The sequence below is a fragment of the Chelonia mydas genome, chromosome 4, assembly GCF_015237465.2.
Source record: "Chelonia mydas isolate rCheMyd1 chromosome 4, rCheMyd1.pri.v2, whole genome shotgun sequence".
Lineage (NCBI taxonomy): Eukaryota > Metazoa > Chordata > Testudines > Cheloniidae > Chelonia > Chelonia mydas.
In genome coordinates this window covers 58,810,408-58,830,609 of record NC_057852.1, presented here as the reverse complement: position 1 = coordinate 58,830,609, position 20,202 = coordinate 58,810,408, and the positions used below count along the sequence as shown (strand labels likewise).

The 20,202-nt window shown below is 42.6% G+C and overlaps 1 protein-coding gene across 6 annotated transcripts in view; it reads left to right on the top strand.

Annotated features, from left to right (window-relative positions):
- Nucleotides 1-20,202, top strand: part of SH3D19 (SH3 domain containing 19) — a 125,835-nt gene that overhangs the window by 36,749 nt on the left and 68,884 nt on the right. For 5 of the 6 annotated variants that reach the window (XM_037897380.2, XM_037897381.2, XM_037897384.2 and 2 more), the window contains exon 3: nt 13,618-13,658. In XM_037897380.2, coding sequence (XP_037753308.1) covers nt 13,618-13,658 — 41 coding nt within the window. Of the gene's footprint in view, nt 1-12,366; nt 12,386-13,617; nt 13,659-20,202 lie in introns of those variants that run through there. The other variant, XM_043545804.1, reaches the window with a different exon arrangement.

Here is a 20,202-nt window from a genome sequence, read left to right as displayed (position 1 = left end):
AAAAGCCCCAATTTTCCCCCGAGGTAACAGTGGGGCTAGATGTTTGGAAGGGGTGTCAGACAGAGGATGAGACACAGTAAAACTCATGGGGACGGAAAAGGAGTGCCATGGAGCTAGAAGGGGGAAATGAGAAATCATGATGGAGAAGAGGGAGAGTTGTGCGGGAACCATTCGGGGAACAGGGGAAAGGGGATCACCTTTTTTTTTCCCCAGTGGATGACTTTTGAAATAAGCCAGGATGTTACTGAAGGGATTTACATACAGTGGAGCAAATTTTCTGTCTTCTGTCCCCCATCACCTTTCTGAAAGGAAAATTAAATCAAATCTAGTAGAATGTGCACAGAACTGTCCAGCAACAGGGGCCTGGCAGCCCTCTGGTCCCTGCTTATTAGGAGAATTGTCTGGCAAAAATGTTCATGATGGCAGCTGTAGTTCTAGGCAGGGCTGTTTTCTGGAAGACACAGTGACGTTTTCAGTCTACCGATGACAACACCCTCCCCCCTTTCAATTGAGATTTGAAGGATTTTCATTTTTATTTCTGGAAAACAACAGTCACTTTTAAAAACAACTGGAAGGATTTATAGTCCCCACAACAAGCAACTCTGAGGCTGATGGAAGCTGATGTCAAGAAATGGAATGATCTGATTATAAATTGTGTATAATAATGGGCCAAATTAATCATGCCTGGGTGTAACTTCCAGCTGTCTCTTTTGATCTCTTTTTGTTTTATGAAAACATTTTGGCAATGGAGAGAAAGTGAAAATCATCCAACAGATGGGGAGGAAGGATAGAGGAGCATTGTTTCTAAAGATTTTATTTTTAGTGTTCTTAGGAAAACAATAAATACCTTCAGAAAGAGCAGGAGGCCACTGTCGCCAGCCAAGCAAGGAAGCCTAAAGGCCTAATGATGATTTTAGAACTGAACTGGCAGGTCTAGCTATTTCTAAATTGCCATAATAAAGGAGGATATTCAGGCGATTCTTTGTTTGAAAGACTCTGCTACCAACATTATCGACAATGCCGAACTCCATGCTTGAGCAGGCATTTGATTTATTTTTTAAAGATTTTTATGGTTTGGAGACTTCTGTTCTCTTTCACTTAGGCTAAGGTTAGTCTTTGTATTGATGCTTCTTGTTTGGAATCTCAATGAAAGGGTTAGATTTGCTCTTGCTGTTAGCATATTACATTGGTTTCCATTGCCTCTGGTTTTGTTTTCAACAGGTGGAGGAGAGATTTTTACTTTTATCTATTGTCTCCCCTTCAGTAAAATACTTTTTCAGCGTGCTATTCTATCACCATGTGTTGTCCTTTCTTGTGTTCACTGCATACCCTAAAAACAATGAGGATTCCTTGTGGCACCTTAGAGACTAACAAATGTATTTGGGCATAAGCTTTTGTGGGCTAGAACCCACTTCATCAGATGCATGGAGTGGAAAATACAGGAGCAAGTATAAATACCTGAAAAGATGTGATTTGCCTTACCAAGTGTGAGGTCAGTCTAATGAGATGATTCAATTGCAAGCAGGATACCAAGGGAGGATACCAGATGGCTGAAATTGGGGCAAATAGCGGTAGTTAAGGCGAATCCTCAGCACAGACAAGTCTTCGCAGGAAATATAGGATTTGACTCTGTCTAGATGTAGTGGTGATGTTAGGCTACTCAAAAATTCCCATTGCTAAAAGAGGCTGCCACCTGTTCTGAAATACAGACCTGAATACACCTGTTTCAGACCCGAAGAAGATCTCTTGAGTAGCTCAAAAGCTTGTCTCTTTCACCTGCAGAAGTTGGTCCAGTAAAAGATACAACCTCACCCATCTTGTCTCTCTAATATCCTGGGACCAAAACAGCTACAAAACACTACAAACAAACTGAAATATGCAGGACATTCCTCATTTTCACAGATCTAGCCTGCATCCCTCAAGCCTATCCATTTAAGGCAGATAATCTCAAATTTCACTTTTGTTTCACACTATGAAGGTGCATCAATATGTCAACAGAAATGTAGTGCCTGGAGAGTACACCCAAAAGAAACTTCACTGAGTGCTGGGAAGGGTTAAGATCATAAGGAATAAATATTTATTTAGACTTCTGCTATTTTTTTCTGTGTGTTTGTGATTTGAACATGTTATGATTCGACTTTTCTTTTAAATGGTAAACTCTGCAAGTTATTTTTATGAATTTTTTTTTGTTAAATTTTTTTGATCACTTTAAATAATAAATAAAGCTTCACTGGACACATCATTTCCTATTTTGCCATTCATTATCAATTTGGCACAAAAAGATGAAAGGACACAATTGTCACAGATATTGACTGCTAATGTTCAATAATGCACAGAATCCATTCTAAGGGAATAATGATGTTTTTAATGCGTGTACTTTTTAGTGGATGTTTTTCATTGTTAGTAACAAAAGAAAAATAAATTGTAATGCAAAAAATGCTGTTTCCCCTTCATCTAGCCGTTCAATTCTGTTTGAATTGCTAAAGTTTTGCATAAGAAGTATGGTGCAGTAATTGCAAAAATGAAATGGTAGTTATTATGTTGCAATTGACAGAGAGAAGCACTGGTTTAAGGATGTATTTTTAGTTGTAAACAGAGAGTAAGAATCAATTGTATATTCTGCAGTGTTCCCCTTGTTTATGTAGCTGAAGGGGGCTTGGATGACTTGTTGCTTTGTGTCTGTGCATACTGCTCACTGTGCAGAAGACTGAAGCTCTGAGCAACATGTTTTTAAACACACAGTTTCAGCTATTTTTGATTTCTAAAAATACTATTTCTACATTTTAAAAACTGTTCCTTTGAAACTTGCATGTGGAATCTATTTTTACTGCTTTTTCCCATAAGTTTATTGCTTTATTTTAGGGCTGCTCATAAATGCTTTAAAGTCCATAGAACAGTCAGCAGCAGTACAAGCTTTCCCATCACACCCCTACTGCTTTGGGGAACAGAGAAATTCAGTCTTCATACCTGATCAATCCCTCTTCTCTCTGGTAAAATTGGTAACAAGGGTACGAGTTCTGTTGGGTGGACACCTGTCCACAGTGAACTGGAGTGAAACCATCAACTACTTTCCAGATGGCTATCCAACACCTTTCAGTAAATAGAGGGGTTTAGTTATTACTACCTGGGACAGATTTGAATTGGTTACCCAGATCTGTAGACTTCCCTTATCTACTTTTTGTGATGTTTGTTTAAAATGTATCTGCCCTTCAGTGCTGGGACTTGTCTTTTAATATGGGTGTATAGTGTTCAGAATAATATGAGCTCTGATCCTGACTGGGGCTTTTGGAAACTACCATAAAAGAAATAATAATCCTGGAGATTACTAAATTAAAATCAAGAAGAAAATATCTATTAAAAAGCCATTAATATTCTTAAATGTCCTCTCTCTCTTTAAGTTCTGGGTTTTAGATTTTTTCTGGCTGACCTCATTCTCCAAACAGCTGAATTTTCATGTATGAGTAGCGAGCCGTGAATATAAACAGTTTTCAGGAATGCATTTCAACTTGGCTCTAAAAGTTTTGCAACTACAGTCGTTCGTTTTTCTCCACAATGGAGATCATCTCCGATCATCATTTGGTGCATCTCTTATAGTAAAGTGTCAGTGTCCAACATACTGTGAGAGAAATGGCAGTGGTTTGGGGGAATTATTGCAGGCAACTCTGGCATTTCTTTGGCAAAGCTCTGCTTACAGTGTTGTCATATCTGGAAAGACAGGTTTGGTGCAGGGTGGGGGAAATTTGGAATTTCTGTGCAGTGCACATTCTTTAGAAGCCACTGTTAAAAGTTTGTATTTCTAATGTACTGTAGGGCGTAACTGAATGAGTCAGCAGTTACTTGGAACAAGCTGTGATCGTATATGAAGATAGTTTTGTTTTTGTAAGACTTTAACATGTTGAGAAATACTTAAAAATTAGTATTTCTACTACCTGGGAACTGGTTTTTAAAGCATATAAGTAATTTCAGAGACACTGTGTGTGTGTGTGTGTGTGTGTGTGTGTGTGTGTGTATTTATATTATCACACACCTTTTTTGCTTGTTGGTTTACATTTACTATGTGATAAGATTTTGGGATGAGGGGAATGATTAGATAATAGGCTTCATCATATTAGAGTTAAAGGTGCATATGGTCTAATAAATCTGCTATTTTACAGACAGTCCCAGTGAATATATTAGTGTGAGTGAGCTGAAGGAGAGTAAACCTAGAATTAAAAAAATTAGGAAACAAAAGTTTGTCTTCTAAAGGCTCATTTCCCTTTAGAAATACTACTCGTTTACCTAAAGTTAGACTTTCCAGCTTTTTCACATTGATATTTTGAGTGACACATTCTGAATATAGATTAAGTAGGTGTAGGAAGACAGAGAATCACTGGAGGTGGGATTTTCTAAAACACTCCGCATTGACCTAACTCTGCTGCCCTTGAAGTGAATTGATTTTATTGGGAGCAGAGTTCAGAAAATCCCAACCTTAACATCAATTAAATGATAGTTAAGACTCCTTTAGGGCTTGTCTTCACTGCAGTGTTAGCTCAAGGTATAATTTGAGTGTTGTCCTTAACCTGACTCCTAGGCATACACAAAAATCTCTAGCTTGAGTTAACTGGTGCTTTAGACTCGAGCTAGCTGTCCTGTCACAGGTTATGGGTTGAATCCGATTGCTGCTGATCCTGGAGCTAGTAATGCAGTGCGGACTCAGAGACTCTGTGCAGTTTGTATGTTTTATAGTGTGACCAATCTTGTTTGAACTAGGTTAACTTGAGAGGAGCTAACTCAAGTGTAGATAACTTGAGCTAACATTGCAGTGAAGATAAGCCACGAAGCAAAGACTACACTACAGACTTCTGAAAGCACAGCTGTCAGTGGGGGCTGTGAAGAGGCATGATCCGTGACAGTCATAGACATGTTGGCAGAAGCTCCTAGTGTAGATGCAGATATATGAGTAAAAGCACAGTTTTATTGGTGTAAGCTGCATCCACAGCAAGAAGAAAAGGAGTACTTGTGGCACCTTAGAGACTAGCCAATTTATTTGAGCATAAGCTTTCGTGAGCTACAGCTCACTTCTTCGGATGCGATGAAGTGAGCTGTATCTCACGAAAGCTTATGCTCAAATAAATTGGTTAATCTCTAAGGTGCCACAAGTACTCCTTTTCTTTATGCGAATACAGACTAACACGGCTGTTACTCTGAAACCATCCACAGCAAGAGTGCTTTACTACTGTAGTATACAATTTCCCATACCAGTAAAGTACACCTAGTATAGATGTGGCCTCTTGTGTTACCAGCTTTGCCCGTTACTTTGGGGTATGCTCATTTATTAGAGTTACACTTCTGGGGGTGAGGGGGTATCTGTACTTCTATTAATGTACTGCTTGTATCACTTGTGTTCTCATACGGAGCTCTACTTCTCCCTGCTGCAAGTTCCCTCCCAGTGGAGCCATCCTGCAGGACCTAGGTTCCCCAAGGGTGGGTTCTTCCAGCCCTAGAATCAGACTCTCACATACACTCACACACTTCTTCCAGCCCTAGAATCAGACTCTCTCTCTCTCTCTCTCTCTCTCTCTCTCTCTCTCTCTCTCACACACACACACACACACACACACACACACACACACACACACACACACACACACACACACACACACACACACACACACACACACACACACACACACACACGCTGGGTCGAACAGCACCTCCAAGCCGTTACCCTCATACGCCATCGGTACCGCACCAGATCCGATCATGCCTGAGCAGGCTGGGTCGAGCAGCACTTCCAAGCTGCCACCCTCATATGTCCCAGGTTCAGCACGTCTCTATCCCCACTTTCATGTTACAATTATTCTGGTAGTAATCCACTTGATGAGCAAACCCCGCAGGATTTGTGGGCGCTGCAGGGATCTTTTAGCTTACGTATGAGAAGCATTGCTGCAGAGCGAATGAGGAAACCAAAAAAAACCCACCCATGGTGGGGAGAGAGAGACAGAGAGAAGCAACCAGCTAAATCATGAAAGTTATTTATTGCCAGGTAATAACCACAGGGGAGCCAAACAAAACAGTTATAATATTAAATCTAACCTAAATTTGATTATAAAAGTCAGGTTTACAAAATTATGATCACACAAGCCAGGGTCAGAAGGCTATACCTAGAGAGAGCGAGAGAGCTGGGTTCTCACCACTCCGTGATGCTTGAATTGATCTGGGGTCCTAGGTGGAGGTGGTAGCTGAGGGTCCGGAGTGCTGGAGACAGGCAGAGCCACCAGCATGATCAGTCAGGAGAAGATGAAGTCGCAATGGAACTGATGCAGATTTTGAATCCAGGCATCAGAACACTTACTTGAGCATAGGTGCAAATTTTTGTAGAGAAACAACAGTGGTTCAAGGGAGAACACTAGATTTGTTTATGTGTAAACAAGGGAGAATACCAAAGTTGTTTTGTTCAGGCTAGACATGGGAGCTGATCGTTCATGGCTTTGGGTGGTGTTCCTTGCAGGGAGCTCACAATGGAGTTAGGGAGCTTCAGTATTTTGGATACCAATGAAAGATTTATTACTAGAATTGGTCTGATGACTACTGAACTGGATGGCAAGCATGGGTTCATTAATATCTGGAGCATGCTTCCCTGCTTTTCTGATCCCAGAGTTCCATGCGGTTCTTGCCTTGGAATCTGTTTTCCATTCTGTATGCTAATGGAGAATCCTCCTTGTCCCATCTTCAATGCAAATGAGGCTAGGAGTGTTTCCTTAATCCTGTTTCAGAGTAGCAACCGTGTTAGTCTGTATTCGCAAAAAGAAAAGGAGTACTAGTGGCACCTTATCCCAATCTTACCCAATCTATTTGAGCATAAGCTTTCGTGAGCTACAGCTCACTTCATCGGATGCATTGGTTAGTCTCTAAGGTGCCACTAGTACTCCTTTTCTTTTTCCTTAATCTGGTCATCCTTATCCCAGGATTTAGGTGTGTCTCCCACTGCCTTTTCATTGCTTTTTGTAAATCTTTCTTCTGATGCAGATTTGGTTCAAGCAGAGGCTGGGGGTGCGGTAGGGGGAGGTCTTTAGTGAGTCAGACAGGCTGAGTACTGTGCCCTGGTTCCCCAAGAACACAGAGCTGCTAGGTAACACTTGTAGATCCAGACCTATTGACTTTCCTGTGTGGGTCTCGTTGTTTATATCTAATCATAATGATTCAAAGCAAAATCCATTCAGCTACTTGTCCCTGGTCTGCACCACAAACTTATGATGGTATAACCACATCGCTCAGGCGGTGGAAAATCGCCCCCCCCCACCTCCAAGCAACACTATTATACCGATTTAACTCCTGGTGGTGCTATGTTAATGGGAGGGCTTCTCCTGTCAACATAGCCACCACCATTTGGGAGGGAGGAGTGTCTGTGCTAATGGGAGCTCTTCCATCAGCATAGGTAAAGTCTTCACTAAGTGCTACAGCGCTGTAAGTATAGACAAATCACAGTCTCATCTGAATGCGCAAGGAAATATATGTCAGGATGAAAGTATCGTGTAGTGGCTTCAAGGTGTTTTAGTTTATCCACTAAAATATTTATGAAAACAGTACTACAAGCAATTGGAGTAATGCACCATGCTGTCAGATATAAATGTCATTCCATATCTTTTAGCTACATCAGTAGATCTTGCACAGTCATGTTGCCCTGCCTGTAAACAAAAGCCTCTAAAATCAGTCTAGCATGAAAGAAGGAAGACTTAGGCAACTAGCTTGTAAAACTCATGGTGACGGTTCTTTTTCCTTAGTGGTTTTGGTTAAAATTGCAATCTAAGCTTAACAGGGATAAACCCTACTTTGCAGAAGTCACTCTATGTAAAAACACTGTGTAAACATTTTTGTTCTGTAACAATCTAATAAAGGTTTCAGAGTAGCAGCCGTGTTAGTCTGTATTCGCAAAAAGAAAAGGAGTACTTGTGGCACCTTAGAGACTAACCAATTTATTTGAGCATGAGCTTTCGTGAGCTACAGCTCACTTCATCAGATGCATACTGTGGAAATTGCAGAAGACATTATTATATACACAGACACCATGAAACAATACCTCCTCCCACCCCACTCTCCTGCTGGTAATAGCTTATCTAAAGTGATCATCTAAATGGCCCATCTTGATGTCTGTGTATATAATAATGTCTTCTGCAATTTCCACAGTATGCATCCTTTGAAGTGAGCTGTAGCTCACGAAAGCTCATGCTCAAATAAATTGGTTAGTCTCTAAGGTGCCACAAGTACTCCTTTTCATTAATCTAATAAATGTTTTTTTATGTATTATGAAAAAAAAAACCCAAAAAACAAACAAACCAACAAAACCAACCTTCACCCCCCAAGAACCTGTGAATAGTATTAAATGGTAAATATTTCCCATCTGTTTTGCTATCTCAAAAATGTTGGCTCTTCCCTTAGGATTTTTTTTAACCTTTTATTTCTTGTCATCTTAGCTATCTTGCATGGGCCAAATTTTCCTGTCAGTATCACCTGTGCAACTCAATGAAGTTAATGTGGTTTGTATTTACATGTACACATTTGCACTGTTGTAATTAACTTGACCTAATATTTTTACGCTATCGTTGTCACCATGAATTCATATTTAAAATAATAGATGTATATTAGGGTTATTCGGAACAGTAATTTTACACCAGTTTCTAAAGCATCTTGATGTGATCTCAGATTATTCCTTCACAAGGAATGCCCTCTGGAATATCACAGTGATGAGTGCAGTGCAAATACTTTGACCAATAGTATAACTGTGCATCCTCTCTTCCTTCTTAGCCTGCTATTAGAAGGGCCAAACTCCAGGAATAACTGAGAGCCCTGCTTATCCAGAAGGAAAATGATTGCTATATTGGAAGGCTCATTCCCTGAGCTGGACTTTAAACTAGATAGGTGTCCAATGCCAAGTGAGTAGTACTGGTATAAAACTCCCACAGGCAGATTTTGGGGGGGGGCACATAGGGGGCATTGCCCCCCGTCCCCAACTGCAAGCCTCAGGCAGGCAGCCTGCATGTGCAATGTAATGAGTTCTACAGAGGAGATCAGAGAGTGCAGCTCCCAACTTGCACCCCTGAGGAAGGGGGTCAGAATTTTGTTTATAAACAGAGTGATTAACAGGTGATTAAGATAAGAAAGGGCTGTTAGGATGTTTCCTATAGTTAAATGATTTGTTCGAAGCTTGGTGAATTGGAAAAGGTAAGTAGCCTAAATGATAAAAGGTAATTGTAGATTTTTCTACAGTTGTTTCAATTATTGTATTTAAGAGGTAGTAACAAAGTTACTAATAGCTTTCTTAGAGAAGATAACTGATTTTTTAGACAAAAGAAATTCAGTAGCTCTAATCTACCTGGATGTCAGCAAGGCATTTGATACAGGTCCACCCGAGAAATTATTAGTTAATATGGAGAATATGGGGATTAATGAGAGAACTAAAAGGTGGATAAGGAACTGATTAAAGGGGAGACTGCAACAGGTCATACTGAAAGATGAACTGTCAGGCTGGAGGGAGGTTGCTAGTGGAGTTCCTCAGGGATCAGTCTTGGGACTAATCTTATTTAACATTTTTATTACTGACTTTGGCACAAAAAGTGGGAGTATGTGTTATCTGCAAATTTTATTAGCAAAGTTGGGAAGTATTGCCAATATGGAGGAGGACCGGAATAACATACAAAAAGATCTGGATGACCTTGTAAACTGGAATAATAGAAATGGGATGAAATTTAATAGTGCAAAGTCATGCATTTTGGGACTAATAATAAGAATTTTTGCTATAAGCTGGAGACTTATCAGTTGGAAGTGACAGAGGAGAAGAAAGACCGGGGCCGATTGGTTGATCATAGGATGACTATCATGCGGCCATGAAAAAGGGTAATGTTGTCCTGGAGTGCATGAGGCGAGGTATTTCCAGTAGAGACAAGTGTTAGTACCATTATGCAAGGCACTGGTGAGACCTCATCTGGAATACTGCGTGCAGTTCTGGTCTCCCATGTTTAAGAAAGATGACTTCAAACTGGAAAAGGTGCAGAGAAGGGCTACTAGGATGATCTGAGGAATGGAAAACCTACTTTGTGAGAGGAGACTTGGCTTGTTTAGCCTAACCAAAAGAAGGCTGAGGGGAGATATGATTGGTCTCTATAAATACATCAGAGGGATAAATAGCAGGAGGGGAGAGGAATTATTTAAATTGAGCACCAATGTGGACCCCACAACAAATGGATATAAACTGGCCATCAATAAGTTTAGGCTTGAAATTAGGCAAAGATTTCTAACCATCAGAGGAGTGAAGTTCTGGAGCAGCCTCCCAAGGAGAGCGGGGGTGGGGGGGCAAAAAACCTAATTGGCTTCAAGACTAAGCTTGATAAGTTTATAGAGGGGATGGTATGACTGGACTGCCTACAATGGCGTGTGGTCCATCGGTGACTGTCTGTAGCAAATATCCCCAACGGCTAGAGATGGGTCAATAGATGGAGAGGGCTCTGAGCTACTACAGAGAATTCTTTCCCAGGTATCTGCCTGGTGGGTCTTGCCCACATGCTCAGAGTCTAACTGATTGCCATATTTGGAGCTGGAAAGGAATTTTCCCCGGGTCAGATTGGCAGAGCCCCTGAGGGTTTTCGCCTTCCTCTGCAGCATGGGGAATGGGTCACTTGCAATTGTAAACTAGTGTAAATGGTGAATTTTCTGTAACTTGAAGTCTTTAAACCATGATTTGAGGACTTCAGTAACTCGGCAAGAGGTTAGAGGTCTATTACAGGAGTGAGTGGGTGAGGTTCTGTGGCCTGCAAGATACAGGAGGTCAGACTAGATGATCACAGTGGTCCTCTCTGACTTCTGTAAGTGTATCTGAGTAAGAATATACATTGCAATTTTAAACCTACCCAGTGTCCTTTAGGTGACTTACCACAAGATGTCAGATATGTTAGTATTAGAGCTGAGTGGATCTAATATTTAATTTTCTTTCTTGATATTGGAATCAGATACAGTACTCGTGTCAGATAATATCTAAGTTATTATCTGCAGAAAAAACAAACAAACAACCCTAGAGTTTTCAGTTGCCTAAGTAGCCCCGGCATCATGATTAAAGTACCCCATGCCCTCGAAAAATCTGAAATGGCGCTCCTGTGGGCACACACGGAATTTGCCCCCACTCCCCGCACATGCAGCCCTGTTGGCCTGACTGGAGCCACTCCCTCCCCCCCCCCCCCAGCCTCCCCCGCCAATATAGAAGTCACGCTACGCCTATGAATACTCCATGGATCTGTCTTGCTTACTGGGTGGTGGCATGGTCAGCCCTAAGTATAGCATATTATAGTGTTTATCCTGGAGGTGACAAAGGCATGGATCACCATGGCTACCTTCTTATCTGATATAAAATGGTGAAAAATATATTCTTGGCCACTGAGTCACATTTTTTAGGCAGGACCAGAGAAGAGTCTGTCAGGACACGTAAGGACTGAAACACTCAGTAGATTGGTAACAGGATCTGGAGCCTTTAAGTTTTGGGTTCAGAATCAGTCCAGGTCAGTTGTGAGTGAAAGTTGTTACCATCTGATGACTTTAATGGGCTGGATGTAGGAATTGCTGTATTAGATTCTGTGGCCTGTGTTATGCAGGAGACTAGATCATCCTAATAGTCCCTTCTGACCTTAAAATCTAAGAATCTGTGACCAAAGTATGGTTCTGAAATAACCTAAAGCTAGGCACACAAGGGGTACTAAGATAAATAGTGAACAAATGCCCTCAGTTGGAGAGCTAGTTAGAGAGAGCTCATTCCGCAAAGTGTTTGCCTCTGCTGACCAACTTGAGCTATGTTTTGCGTAGACTGAGTGGCTGGATTCAGCTGCTTTTCATCCAGATCACTGCTCTGTCCAGACAATAGGAAATCACAGTCTCTGCCTTTGATGAGAATTGCTAGGTAGATTTACTACCCCATTTGCACTGTCAGATCCACTCAAATAAATTGTAGTGTGAGGGAGAATCTAAACTGGCATTTCTTATACTCAGCCTCACATACCTGTTGAAAAGAGCACTGGTGGGATTGAGACTAGCAGGACTCTGCTGGTTAGGGTGTTTGAGAAGGATGAACAGTTGCCCATGACCACATTCTCAGAGACTAGTAGATCTAGCTTAATGTGATTCTGTCTACCCCTGCCACATCACACAGATAAGATGGCTGACTCTTGCTGTCCATAGCGTTGAAGACTTCCAATAGATCCAGGTTTGACCTCTTGGTCTCGAGGGCCACAAATGTGATATCTTTGACCACCATTTAATTAATTTAAAAATATGTTTGTTTCAGATTTTCTGCTAACAATTTCTACCTTTTTCTACAACTCAGTATGTAATGATGTCACTTTGAAAGTATTTGAAACATGTAAAGGTGGGTTGAAGTCCTCCAAATACTTTCGAAGTGTTATAAGTAAAAAAATTATCATCCTGCAATGCAAAATTTGTTTTAAAGGTGGTGTGGCTCCTAAAGTAACTAAAAGACCTAATATATCTCTTGTACAGTAAGAATATATTGTATCTTCACAGTATTGTCAATCCCAAGCATTAAAAATAGTGTCTGAGGTCCCCCCAAAATCATGAGATTTTAAAAATAGTAAACATTTAGTACTCTTGATTTTCTTTGTTTTTTTTTTCTTTTTTAAGCAACCATTACAGCTATATATAATTTTTTATAATGAAAGCTGGGATTTTGACATAATGACATGACTGCAAGAGATGGGCCTTTAAGAAAAACACCAGATAGTGTAAATATAATTATAAAATCATGAGAGTTAATGACATTGATATCAATATATCCTTCATGATACATTTTCTCCCTTTTTGGCATGTCCAGAGTGGTGTATTAAAAGGACAATTTAATTGGTTTTGTATATGGAATGTTATTTGACGTGTCACTGTAGATCTGGGTTGAGATCTTCACTCCCACTTCAGTCCTGTGTACTGTGTACAGAGGAGAGATAAAAAGCTCAGTTCCAATCAGACTCTAAGGACATCCATGCAAGCCCAGCATAGGTGGTGTGCTAGGAAGGGGCTTGTGATGGGAGATGCCATGTCTAAAAGCAGGGCTGCAGTGTGCAGTTATGCAGAGTTTCCAGGCAGTGCTGCAGCTCACAGGTAAGCCCCAGGAGGCTGCCATAACTTAGACAGCCCTGGGAGTCTAAGTTATGCATGGACCTTCTCCAGGACCTGGAATAACCCAGGAATAGGTTGGTGCAAAGGTGGCTTAAAGCAACCATTGAGTAACTTTCTTCTATGGCCTACCTGAATTTCTACTGTAAAATTTCACGGGATCTAGAATCTTGGTGTAGACTATGCTTCTGCTCCAGTAAGTGGCAGGACCATATTACCAGTCCTCAGCAGTGGCACATTTACTGTGAAACAAACCATGCGGTTTCTGTAGCCTAACAGATGCGGACAAACATGAACCTTGTATAAAATACAAAGCCCTTTTTATTTTTTAAAAGATAACCAGACACTGTGCTGTGAGTTTGTGTGTGACAATGTACTTTCCACCTGGTACAGAAGCTCTGAATAATGTGAGCTACTTGTCTTTTTCCCTGTGGACTAGTGATGTACTTAATTTTCTTTCTTTTCTTTATTAAGGCAAGGACCCCTGTCATCGATTAGAGCAGCAATCAAGAGAAGTAAGTCTATTTTTCTTCTACTCTTGGGTATCTTAATTTCAAATTGCTGCATCTTCATTTCCAGCAAGTGGTTACTTTTTATGAGAAGATTAAATGACTAAACAAAGGTAAGTTTATAGAATCATTAATCATCTGACAGACTGTAACAGTTTTGGCTTTGCTTCATTTTAAACCAGGGTGGGCAAACTTTTTGGCCTGAGAGCCACGTTGGGGAATAGAAATTGTATGGCGGGCCATGAAGGCTCACAAAATTGGGGTTGGGGTGGGGGAGGGGATGCGGGCTCTGGGGTGGGGCTGAAGATGAGGCGTTTGGGGTGTAGGAGGGTGCTCTGGGATGTGACTGAGGGGTTTGGAGGGCAGGAGGGGGATCAGGGCTGGGGCAGGGATGCAAGAAGGGGTGCAGGTTCTGGCTGGGGGTGCAGGCTCTGGGGTGCGGCTGGGGATGAGAGGATTTGGGTGCAGGAGGATGCTCTGGGCTGGGATCGAGGGGTCTGGAGAGCAGGAGGGGGATCAGGGCTGCGGCAGGGCGTTGGGGCTGGGGAGAGGCTCGGGGGTGCAGGCTCTGATCAGTGCTTACCTCAAGTGGCTCCTTTGTGGAGGCAACAGCATATCCCTTCTCTGGCTCCTATGCGGAGGCACAGCCAGGCAGCTCTGCACACTGCCCCATCCGCAGGCACCACCCCTGCAGCTCCGATTGGCATGCATAGGAGCTGGAGTGAGGCTGTGCTGCAGCTTCCGGCAGCTGCATGGTGCAGCTCCAGACCCTGCTCCGCGGCTGGAGTGCTGGGCCCCGGCCGGAGCGGGGCCAAGCCATGTGGTGCGGCCCCTGACCCAGCGCCCCGGCCGGAGTGCCGGAGCGAGGTCGAGCCGCGTGGTGTGGCTTGTGGGCTGGCTTAAAATGCCTAGCAGGCCAGATCCAGGCTGTGGGCCATGGTTTGCCCACCCCTGTTTTAGACCATATCTCCCAGTTGCTGCTGAGTTATTTCTTCTTACAGAACACTAGCATTTCTCTTATCTGTGCATTTGTGCTGTAAACTGTGTATGATTCTGAAGAATCTGGGTGTTAGTTGCCTACTTTAACTTGGTTGGTTGGTTTGAGCATTTTCTTGCTTTCATTGAAGTCAATGGCAAAACTACATTGACTTTAGTGGGAACTAGGTTTGGACCCTTGAATGTAGTTTCATTTTGGGGTAGAGATTTTGTTTTTAAGCTTTGTTTGAAAGTCTAGCCTATGCTTCTCCTAACTTGTCTCTTTATCTTCTCTTTCTGTCCTCTTACCCCACCCATGACATTCTCAGATATTCACTTCAGCTGGAATCATCCAAAATAATGTTTTCATCCCCATGTTTCATGTTTGTCTTTTGCCTACCATAGCTGGCATTTCAGAAAGCTATCGTCTCTTCAGCTACATGTACACTAGTGTATTTTTTTCCTACTAAACTTCTCCACTGTCGCTATCACTGATCCATTTCCCCCCCAATGCTAGCAATCGTGGGATCTCTAGTGTAGACAGGGCATGAGGTGCTCAGCAGTATTGTAAGCTTGTGTTGCTAACTGCTCAGAACAAGTCTTCATGATGCTTAAAATGCAGCACCTTTTATACACTGGTGCTACCATCCTTATTCCCATTTTACAAAAGGGAAATTGAGGAACTGAGAGATTGTGGCTCATTTAAGGTCACACAGGAAGTCTACTGGAGCCAGGAATTGAATCCAGATTGTCCAAGCCTCAGTCCTTTGTTTTAGTTACAAAACCATCCATAAAAGCATTACACAATTATGGAGTTTCACAAATCCTAGACATATTAAGGCAGTTATCCACGGGTAGCATGTATAAAGGGCTGGGGGAGGCTAAGCCTCCTCAAAATAAAAAAGGCTGGCCATGCAGGGGGCAAATGCCGGATGCAGCGTGGGTCACCTCCTACGTTCCTCTCCTGAGCTCTGCCCCGCTCCGCCCTGAGGCCCCGTCCCCACTCTGCCTCTTTTCCCCCACCTGCCTCTGGCGTGGTGCTCTGGCTCTGCTCACACACAGGCATGTCTCCAGGCTGTCGACAGTGTTGCGCTCTGCCAGGCAGGGATCCCAGAGCAGAATGCCAGTAGGGCGGTGTCAGTGCAGCTGCTTTCACTTCCTTGTGCCCCTCGGTGGTGGGGAACTAAACGAGCTGCGCTGCCCTTCCCGCTACAAAGGGAAGTGGTGGTGGTCGTGGACCTCCTGCCTCCCCCAAGCTCCCCAGGCAGCCATACCCCTGAGCTACCCTGCCCCCCTGGCTGCAGCATGGGCCTCTCCCCTTCCTCTACCAGGGCCTCACAAGGTGTGAGTGGGAGGAAAGGACAGGACTGAGCCCTGGGGTGCATGGTGGGGCAGCAGTGAGCCCTGGGAAGGGGGCAGTAAGGAGCCTGGGTGGAGCTGGAGGGGGAGGGAGGTTTGGGGCAGTAAGGAATGCAGGGAGTGTGGGGGGCAGTCAGGAGGGGGGTAAGAGGGGGCAGTGAGGAACCCAGGGAGAGCAATAAGGAGCAAGGGTGGGGGGCAGTGAGGAGCCCTGCAGCAGAGCATAAGGCCTGGGGCCAGGCAGCGGAGCGAGGGTGGGGCTGGGGGGGAGGCTCAGGGTAAAGAGGCCAAGAAGGGGTGGGGCTTCATGAGGGAGGGGTCACAATCCGGGTGCTGGTGTGGCCCCCCCCCCCACACTTCTAGGGATCTTCTGGCACACCATAGCCACGCCAAAGGAAAGACTCATGTGCCACCTATGGCAATTACATGTATAATTTCTCTCAATGAGAAATCAAGCAAATACAATACAAATAATAAGTAATGACAATATAGTACTAGTATACGATCAGGGGTGTTAAAATATTCAGAGAGACCTATCCCATGATTAAAAAGGGGTGAAACAGCCATTATATATCTATGTAGACAAAATATATAAAAACATAGTCACCTGGATGCCAACAATCGTAGTTATCGATAGGCTTGAATGAAAACTCTAGCTCTGACTGCTCCCCAATTCACTCTTAACATTAATTTCAAGAATGTACAGTATCTACTGTAACAATATTTCCTTAAAAAGAAAAGGAGTACTTGTGGCACCTTAGAGACCTCTTTCTTTTTCTGAATCTCAGCATCTGTGGTCTCATTAGTTTCCATTTGCAAGGCCTCATGACAGGTGTCAGCAAAGTTTACAATCTTAGGACAGTGATTGAAACGGATTGAAAGTGGGATTTATCTCTCTCCTTCTCTCTCTGCTTTTAGCAGAGGAGTGGGGGAGTCCTATTTCTCTCCTGCTGTCCCTGACTGTAGCCCTAGCTGGGGAGATAAAAACATATAATTTCAAATGGCTAGGTAGCTCAGCAGAATCCCTTCTTCCTGAGATTGATTTCCTTAGTAAAGTTAGGATGTCATGAATTAGAGGACAAAGAGAAATAGTAGTAGGGGGTACAACCCACAATTCCTTCCTCTCCATTACTACCTTTCCTAGCCTTAATAATTGCTCTACCAGCCAGGGCTCTATGTATTGTGTGCTCAGCACAATGGGGCCCTTATTATGGTTGAGGCCTCCAGACGCTATTATAATACAAACAAAAATAATAATAGAGCACATGGACTATTCAGAGAAATTAAAAATAAATGTGTGATTACCTGAACCATAAAGAAACATTGGCTAATGAACAGCCAGCCCAATATGTCCTCCAGTTTAAACAAAACAGCTGTCTGAAAATAAGACTTATGTCAGACAAGGAAAAACCCAGACAGACTGGTGAAAGTTTGTAATAATGAGATGGAGGACAGTGGGGTTCAGGCCTTGGGCAAGGATGGGAAAGTGTACAGGTATAGCAGCGGCTGGCGCTGGAAGATGTTTTATGGCTCATTCCACTGATGTCATCCCTAGGCAAGAATGTGGCTAGAGGTAAGAGAAGCAGTCGTAACTTGTATTGTGGACAGCAGGTTTTATAGCTCACCTTTATTAATGTCCTTTCGTGGGTGGGGTGAGGAAGCTGAGTGATTGGCAGTAGCTGCTGGTGGAATGTCCCTGTCTGGACAGGCCCTCCCACAATGGTAGGGCTGTAGCTAAATGAGCCAGAAGCTGACAGTTGCCCTTTTCTTTGTGACAGCAGATGTACAGTTTGTGTTTTAAGCTTTGGCAACTTAGTTTATCTCCTGGAATAATGTCTGCCATGAAAATTTCTTCACGCTGATTATCTGTAAGCAGTACTTTCTGATTGTATTCCTTTTAGCATTCCTGGTACACTTCAAGGTTTACCGTCTATACTTCTGCATTAATCTGACTAGCTGGTAGCTACAAGTGCCTAAGATTTCACTGTCTTTCTTTCACAGATGCACTATTACATTCCAACCGCAATTAACTGAAACACTAGGTTTGACCAAAAGTTGGTTATGCTCCCTGGGGCTTTATTAACTGTCTGACTGAAGCATGCCTCCCACATGGAGTTTCAGTCCTGCAGAGCAGCTATATTCCACATGATAGAGGCTCCTAAACTCTGCATGAGTGAAGTTTAGGAGCTTATTGAGGTGCTAGCTTCAGCACTCTGGTTTTAAAGAGCTTCATAACAACAAAGCTCCCAATTATCTGAATCTCTTGTTTTATGAAAATTATCCAGTAAGATCTTTGTGAAATCAGTTTCTCTGTCTGTTTTTAACTTGCCTTTCAACTTAGCTTTCCCATAATAAGCACTTCTTATGGACACACAACCTTCTCTCTCTCTCTCACACACACACTCACACACACACTCACACACACACTCACACACACACACACACACACACACACACACTTCTTATGGACACACAACCTTCTCTCACACACACACTCTCTCTCTCTCTCTCTCCAGTGATGGGGGCCATATGAGTACCTAGATAGATAGACCTAGATAGATACAGTGACAAGAATAATTTCTTAGAAATGCCAATGTATTGCATTTTATACTGGGCTGAGAACAAGAATGTCTGACTCGTGGTGTGAAGCCACTATGAGAATCTGCAGTTAGAATGATTAGTACATATCCTTGCTGTTTAAAACAATTAGCATTATTTTAAAATTCGTCATACTCACATTGGCTAAGGTTACTGAAAGATTTAATAGACAGAACTCATTTTCTGAAACTATAATTGCTAGGACTAAAATTGACTAAAAAGAGTCTGAGCTGCAGAGTTTGGACCTGGACTTCCCCCAAAGTTTGGGGATGTTCGTGTCTGAGGTTTTGGCTTCTCTAATTAAAAATGAAATTAGTTACAATTATAATGATAAATTATCATTAAAATTAGAAATTATAAAAATAGTGGAATCTGCCACTATAAAAAACAAATCAGTGTTTCATATTGGTTTTTTTAATGAAATAAAAAAAAATGGCCAAAACTGCAATTTCCTGGGAATTGAAAAATATGATTGTGATATTTATATTACAGTGGTGTTTGAATAAGACTTTGTATCTCATAGGGATACGGTCAGACCAGGCATGTATGGCCTGCTACTGGTTCCACGTAACCCAGTACAACCTTCTGCAGGTCAAGTGACTAAACCGGGAATCCCACTTCTCGCTGATTGGTGGGAGTAATGCCAGATCCTTGTTGGAATGAAAAACAATATCCACAAGAATAATACCATCTGGTGCTACCACCTTGCAGCTAGCTTTTGGTTTTATGAAGGCTAGGAGAGGAAACCCTACACCCAGTCCACTGTGGAGAAAATATCTGGTGATTGGCATTGCAACTCAGCTTCTTCATGTAGCTCCTGCAGCTGTGCTTGCTTCCAAATATGTTGATCACCAAGCCTTTTTGTCCAGTCAGTACCACCAAGAGGGGGACTTTTTGTCCTAGGGCAAGTATCTGCTTCTTTATTTTCGCTGCATAGGCATATGTGCCAACATTCCAGGTACAATGATCATACTCTTCAAACTTGCTTGTTGGAATGTGAGGACAATGTGCCCTGGTATGTTAAATGACCTGGAGGAGGTCAGTGATCCAAGAAGGTCTGCTATCATCGATAAAGAGCTGGAGAAGGTTGACACTCTCTCTGAAACTAGACTAGCTGACACAAGCTCTCTGTGCAAGATACATTACACGCTCTTCTGGCATAGAAAAAGCAAAGAAGAGTGCTCTGGTCATGGGGTGGTATTTGGAGTCAAAAACTCATTAGCATCCATGTCAAATGTCCCATTGCAACATCAGAATTAATTATATCACTAAGATTATCTATGACAGGTGTTTTTGCCAATATCATCAATGTATGTGCCCCAACACTTTCCTCCATTTCTAAAGAGAAGGATTTGTTCTGTAAGTACCTTGATAGTCCCTTGCCTGATGGTAGCTTACTGATGATGCTATCTGTTGGGGTACTTCAATCTTAGAGTCGGCTCAGATCATGAGATGTGGCTGCTAGGTTCTTGCCACCATGGAGTGGAAAAAATTAATTACAAATGGTGTAGTTCTGTACCGACTGAGGAGCATGCATTACCAACACTTACTTTCAATGCAGTCATCATCGAAAGGTCTTGTTGAGACACTCCAGATCTGGACACTAACACCAACTGGA